This window comes from Camelina sativa, chromosome 18 (genome assembly GCF_000633955.1).
Source record: "Camelina sativa cultivar DH55 chromosome 18, Cs, whole genome shotgun sequence".
Lineage (NCBI taxonomy): Eukaryota > Viridiplantae > Streptophyta > Magnoliopsida > Brassicales > Brassicaceae > Camelina > Camelina sativa.
In genome coordinates, this window is record NC_025702.1 from 18,766,967 (window position 1) to 18,774,378 (window position 7,412).

The window sequence follows — 7,412 nt, forward strand, 5'->3', positions numbered from 1 at the left end:
TTTATCTTTTACTCTTTTTTTAAAAAAAAAAAAAAAAAAAAGGTTTATTCAATCAAATATGGATTTAAAACCAATTGACAATTGGAAAGAATTTGATATACTGTATCTTAGTTATTTAAAAACAGTTTAGAAACACAATAACTGAATTACCAAAAACAAAAAATAATAACTGTTGAAAATAAATTAATACAGTAAAATTATGAATTTTAATGTCTAGCTACTACAGTTTTTTTTCTTCTTGTAACTGTCTAGTAACTGTATTTTTTTTACCAGTATGTATGATAACTCAAAACTATATTTTTTTTTATTACTCTGCCACTCTCTGAATATTCTCAAGTCTTCTTCGACTATTTTGGTATCCAAAAAAAAAAATTCTAATTGATTACATATAGAGGCTATAATCTTCATGTTAAGGCTATATCATGTGTTATCATATTGATCTCATTATTTAAGCTATAGAGCAAGAAGAATCTAGTTGAAAAAACACGTACATGCTTCTTTATTGATTATCAAGAGACAAGAACAATGTTCAAAAAGACATTGCTAATTTGCTATGCACAATGAAGCAAACAAGTAAGAACTTGTCTGAAGATTGTAGCAGCTAGCAACTAACAAAAAAGACCTTAGTGAATCAAGTCATTATACCAAACAAGAACCAGATAGCTATTTATTGTTATAGTATCTCAACAACACCTCGGCTAACGATTTTGCCTTCGTTGAGATCTTGCAATGCTTTTCCTGCATCTTCAAACTTGTATTTACTTGAAACTGCGTTTGTTAGATTGAAGATCCCTGACTCTGCCAGTTTCACTACTTTAGGAAGATCCTGTCTTGCTCTTCCTCCATATGACCCTATAACTTTTATCTTCACAAAATTTGGAGAAAAACAAAAAAAAACAAAACAGAGATTCAACATCATGGTCAGGACCAGTAAAATAGGCCAAGAAAGTTAGAACCCAAACCTTCCTACGAACAAGTCGGTTTATGTCAATTTCTCCAACAGAACCAGCTTTTGAGAGTCCAATCATCACAGCTTTTCCACCATCTTTCACACTTAGTGTGCACTGCATGAAAGTTTGGGGCCTTCCCAGGGCTTCAACAGCAACATCAACACCCATCCCACCGGTTATTTCCTACGAGAGAAGAAACAGTTTTTCATATTGATATCAATCAAAGGTTTATCTCCACAAGAAAGAGGCCTTAATTAACCATACTCTTATCCTTTCAACAGCATCTTCTTTAGCACCGTTGACAATATGAGTAGCACCAAGTGTCTTGGCCTTCTGCAATTTATCATCCTGAACATCCACAGCAATTATATCCGAGGCTCCAAATGCCCTCGCTATCTGCAAACAACTGAAGCAACAACTCAAAGATGGTTATGGTCATACAAGAAGCAATTAAAACCTCAGGTTTAAACTATCCTCAAAAATCAGATGCTCAATGACAATGCCACACATTTAGCATACCTGGAACCAACACCACCAATTCCAATAACTGCAATAGAATCTCCAGGACGGATCTCAGCAGCATGAGCCATAGCACCATATGCTGTAAAAACAGCACACCCTAGAATCGCAGATTCAGTGAAGGGTAAAGAATCTGGTAGAGGAGCTAACCCGTGAGCTGGTGTGACACAGTACTCAGCCATCCCTCCCATACTGTACATATACACTGGTGAATCTGCAGAGAAAATGTAATTAGGTAAAACAGTCATGTTTCTCCTAACATGCCACCTGCTGTTGAAAAAGCCTAATCAAGATTCAAAATTTACCATCATGTCTTAAAAAGAGACGAGTTTCGCCATCGTAAAGAGTTCCCTTAGCTCTGTTGTAAGCAAAGAAGTCTTCACACAGATCATCATGGCCCTGTATCCAAGTAAAAGTATCAGCTAAAACGTTTCAGTTCTCAGGTTAAAGAATCTAATGAAAGCAACTACAGTTTCGACCTCACCTTAGCACAATAAGAACAGGTTCCACAAGGCATAATGAAAGCTCCAACTACACGAGACCCAACTGGAAATCTGAACATAAAGTTGAGACATTCAGAATTTATAAACAAAACATATGATTCCATTATAGTGTTGAGATGGAAAAAAAGAAAGAACCTTTTAATGATCTTGTGATCAGTAAGAGGACCGTGCTCAACAACTTCACCAGTGATCTCATGACCAATAACACAAGGACTAGAGAATGGTATCTCTCCTTTCATCACATGAAGATCAGAGTGACAAACCCCACAAGCTGCCCACAAAAAGAAAAGAATTCAACTTTCAACATTCGAATCCTCCAGATTGATTCAGCCCAAATCCTTAGAACATGGAGAAGAATTGTTGTACCTTTGGTTTTGATGAGAATTTCATTGACTTTAGGCCGAGGGATATGAAACTCTTCGATGGTTAGAGGCTGATTGGGCTCGCGATACACGGCTCCACGCATGAATCCGCCGGAGCTCACGTGATACCCACCCATGGATTGAGAATCATCGCCGGTGGCTCCGGTTTGCAGAGACCTGGAGGAGAATGAAGAGCCCACGGCGAGTCTAGCTAATGATATGAGGTTCTTGGCCGCGGAGGCCCGGCGGAGAATCGGAGCAAACGCCATGCAAACACGACGGAGGAGTTGATCGGCGTGTTGGACAACGAAAGAGACACTTGACACCAATAGAGAGAGAGAGAGAGAGAGAGAGAGATTAGTCAGTGTTTTGCACTTTCGATTGATATACTCCACGCGCTTAGCTGGTATTGACGAACTGAGTTTCTGAAGGTGTTTGTTACTCACGCGCCGATGGTGCGTAGGTGCTTTGATTTGTCACTCCAGTTCTGGGGTCAACATCCACGTGTATATCTTATCTACGAAATTAGGATACTAAACACCTTTTTAACCAAAGAATCCGATAATTAATCAAAAAGATTTTTTTTTTTTTTTTTTTTTTTTTTTGTAAAACAGCAAAAAATGATGCAAGCAAAGCATTAGTAGAGAGATCTGGAAAAAAAAATGACGTCTATGAATAATCATATTCATAATGGAGTGGAGACAGTTCCTATGTATACATGATGGCAGTATATCTTATCTGAAGAGGAAGACCACTAAACCATTAATAATCATATTCATAATGCAAACAAAGCAAAGCAGGAACATATATGAATAACCTTTAAGAAGTTTGAGTGCGACTTATACTTCGTACCAGAATATTGTTACAACTTACAAAGTTCTTAATTTCACATATTCTGATAGCGTTGTCATGTTCTAATTAGTCATGCGTAGGAGCTATTTTATGATGATCGGACTACATTAGCCTGTAAATTATGTTTGCATTGCCTACTACTAAATAAACCGAATTCAAATTCATTCAGAAAGACTGTCGGATACTTGTTAATACAAAATCTAAGAAAAAAGTTGTACATGATCTTCGATTTATAAACATTAACAAGGAGATAAACGAATCCACACCAATAGGAAACGAATCAAAAATATTGAATCTCCAAACATCGATTTCAATGAAGAACACGGATTTGAAATAAAACGTACTTTTATTATTGAAAATGAAAAGGGTACATATGAAAAAAGCATAAACGAATAGATAAATTAGGTTGACAAAAAAAACGAAAAAAGAAGCATAGATAATTAAGAGCAGATAGTGATGACATCGACATATCGTACGTCCCTTCTCACTTCTCAGTCTGATTCTGAATCTTCTACATATTCTGGCTTCTCCAGTGGAGGGTGGACAGACCTGAGTACTTCTAAATCGTTAAGATTAAGATCCTCTACGTGGTTTACAAAGGTGCGAACACTACAAGGTTTCTTAAACGCAAAACCTTGGATTTCAACACGTTGGAGAGTCTTCGTTTCGGGATTGAAGTAGAAAACATAAAACGGTTGTTTAGATTTATACTTGTTCATCGAAAACACTATTTCACCTGAAGCAAAAATTTATAGATACGGGTACGGTATGAGTACTTCAATAAACATATAAGAAAATATATCCATACCTTGAATAAGAGGGGATTAGTAAAGCTAATGGGAAAAGGAGAGAAGGGAAAAGAGTTTAGAAAGTAGAAAAACATGAAGAAATGAAAATATGCTTATGATAAGAGTGTTTTGAATGCAATGAAATGGATGCAAATATAAAAAAATTCGATGTTATCTTCCCCTAAAGCATCTAAGGCGTCCCCATAGAATCCCCGTAGAGTTTCCATCCCCAACATGTCCCCGGTACGGGGACGACTACCAAATAGACGTACCCGTGTCTGATATGATATCAGAGGTCTAGCCTGGTATCGATTACCATAGATATAGAACAAGCCAGAGACGTAGCCACATGAACAATATCTTAGGTCATAATCATGATTGATCAGTAGATTGTTTGGAGAGAATCTCACATGGAATTCGGCCGCTGCTACAAGATTCGTGGACGATGATCTCTCATATGGATTCTCAAGCTGAGGTGACGAGAAGAAGCTCCACACACCGCAGGCTTTTGCGTTTACGTAGCCGTTTTGTACGATGGCGAATAGGAGGCGCGGCTTAGCCAAGGAACTGGTCAACGATGTGGGAGATGACATGATTTGCCGATTCAACAGAGAAAAAGATATGTTAAAAACTAGAGATATTGGGTAACCTAGCAAGTAGTAGCAATATATATACACTTCGATTTTTCCGATTTTAGTCGGTTAACAAAAGATGGGCTAATTCAACGTCCTAGTGGGCCGCCAGCTTTTATTTACAAAATAAATATGATGAACTAAAGAATATTTAAATAAAAAAAAGAATTTCATACAAAGTCAAAACAACATACAAAAAGATACTATAGAATAATTCTTCTACTTGGCTCTAAGACCAGGAACATTTTTGAGACCCATCTTACCAAGGATAAGTTTTGGTATAGCTGGAGGATTGTCAAGTCCCATACTTCGACTAAACTCGTTTGCCAACTCCACAAGCCTGTCTTTGTCTCTTCCAATCATCTTCTGTGAGTTATAGTAACCCAACCAAGCCTGATACGCTGCCTCCTTGTTCCTCATCTCCACATGGCAAAGAGCCTTTTGCACCTGTTTGTGTTCCAATTGCAAAGTTTCTCATACATATCAGCTAATCAAGCTAAGAGATTGGTATTGGTATATTCTTGATGTGGTCTCATTAAAAAGGCTTTTTGCCAATATCAGTGTGATTTGGTGATGAAAAGGGCTAACCTTTTTCACAGTTTCGGGGTCTATTGCTGGCAGAGAAGACTTAGTGATGGGTAAGTCTTTAAGAGATGATAGAAAGCATTCCTCCCATGGTGCCAACAACAGTATGCCTTCTCCTTCCTTTCCTTTTCTCCCTGTTCTACCGAGTCTGTGTATATATTGTTCTCTGTCTTTTGGCAACCCCACCTGGTAGATATAAACAAATGTATACAATTTCTGTTAAACTCCAAGAAAAAACAGTTTTTAGTTGAAGTTTAGGTAAGAATATTATAATATTGTATGATAGACTTTACCTGTAAAACAAGGGTCACATCAGGGTAATCAACCCCTCGAGCAGATACATCAGAAGTTACCAGAATCAAACCCTTTGATTTTCGGAACTCATTAGAAACCCTTGTCCTGTAACTCTGTGGTTTCCTAGAATGTATCTCTCTCACATTTAAGTTTAACTCACCAAGTAGATCAGCCACTAATTTTGTAACCATAGCAGTTGTACAGAAGACAATGACCTTCAGGAACAAAAGTTGGTCAGAAAGGGAAAACAATAGTCATCAGGGTCTGCAATAGGCACTGGTTTTACCTTATAGTCCACATTATCCATTATGTGTTCGCGAAGAAGTGTGTACAGAAGAGAGAAATGTCTGTCCAGAGATGCAATCATGTGCGTTTGTCTGACCTGTTGATGTGTCTCACCTGTGCCTTCGTGAACACAGTTGACAAACTCGTGATCCCGCCTCAGAGCAACAAGGCATATTTGGCGGACCTTTACATCAGAGAAACACAAATCAAGACCCATGACAACAAGGTACTATCGCAACAAAAACCAAAACCAAACTAATTATGCAAGAAAATGAGACAGACCTCTTCAGGTACTGTGGCGGAAAATAGAAAAGTTTGTCTCTCCTTAGGAACAGCTGAAATTATCCTCTCAATGTCCTTGCGGAAACCCATGTCTAAAAGATGGTCAGCTTCATCAAGAACAAGGACTTTCACACCCTTTAACCTTGTCGCAAATCCTGGCGTGTTCTCGATATGGTCTTTGAGCCTTCCAGGTGTAGCCACTAAAATCTGAAAGTTTCAAATTACAGTTACGATATTGGAGGAACTTTAAAAAAATTCTCCAAAGATGAGCCTCAACTATATAAACCAAAGGAAACAATACTCACCTGACACGGATTAGTTTGCATACGCTTTTGCTCTAAACCAAGTCTTGTGCCTCCAATCACAACTTGAACACCTATAGTTGGATGATACTTTAACAAGGTGTTTGCTTCTGTAGCAGCTTGATTGGCAAGTTCTCTAGTTGGACATATCAAAAGCGCAAGAATTGGGGGTCGCTTATTATCCGGGCTTGTAGGAGGAGATTTGACAACTACTTCAATTGATGGAAGCTTAAAAATAAACATCAGCAAAATAAGCACAAATCCCAAATACAGGTTCAATCCATTACCAAATGGCCAACTTAGTGTATGGTATGTCTCACCAAAAACGCGACAGTTTTCCCAGTTCCTGTTTTGGCCTTAGCTAGGACATCTTTACCTAGAAAAAGATAGAAATGCCAGCGAAACCAAGGGATTAAAGAAAAATATAAAAGATAATTATAAGGGAAGTCCTTGTATAATTGAGAAATCCCACATATTCTACCTCAAGAAAGGTTCACAAAGTTTGTAAGCTTTTCTTTCTACTACTGGATTGCTAGGGTGAAACAGGTCGTGATCATATAAAGCATGGTAGAATCACAATTTCCTAAATCATGGTGTTATTTTTTTTCTGCATCATTGATCCAATAAGCACCATTTGAAAAATTATAAGAGAAACACATACCTTTGAGAATTACAGTAAGAGTAGCTTCCTGCACAACAGTCATTGTCTCGTATCCAGCTTCCTTGATTGCTTTTAGCGATAAGGGAGACAATGGACACTGATCGAATCTGTTAAAGAAACATTTTACCAAGTGATCAGAGTAAGAAGTAATGAAAACTTTTGCAGCAACCTAACTCTTGTCTTCTAAACAATTCAACAGCACACAAAAGAAACTAGATTTACAACAACGTTACCTTGTCTTAGTCAAATAAGAATTATCAGCATTCTCCTTAGCAAACCCAAAAGCAGAAACAGCTTTCTTCTTAAGAAATTCATAATCTTCGTCCTCTTCCTCATCTTCTTCACTAAGCAAATCCCCAATACCTCCCATTGCTAAACTCTTCACATCCTCATCACT

The 7,412-nt window shown here is 37.7% G+C and overlaps 1 protein-coding gene and 1 pseudogene across 2 annotated transcripts; both read right to left on the reverse strand.

Moving 5' to 3' along the window:
* On the reverse strand, positions 473-2,755 carry LOC104762506 (alcohol dehydrogenase). 2 transcript variants are annotated; one of them, XM_019239837.1, is made up of 8 exons: positions 2,339-2,755; positions 2,108-2,243; positions 1,954-2,023; positions 1,775-1,868; positions 1,620-1,683; positions 1,215-1,356; positions 963-1,133; positions 473-865 (listed from the first exon to the last, which is right to left on the reverse strand). In XM_019239837.1, exons 1-8 carry the CDS (start codon positions 2,601-2,603, stop codon positions 674-676), a joined length of 1,134 nt encoding a protein of 377 aa, XP_019095382.1. In that variant the 5' UTR covers positions 2,604-2,755; the 3' UTR covers positions 473-673. The 2 variants fall into 2 exon arrangements, with proteins under 2 accessions (XP_019095382.1, XP_010484117.1); XM_010485815.2 differs by having other exon boundaries at positions 1,470-1,683; positions 2,339-2,603.
* Positions 4,743-7,412, reverse strand: part of LOC104763653 — a 3,641-nt pseudogene continuing 971 nt past the window's right edge.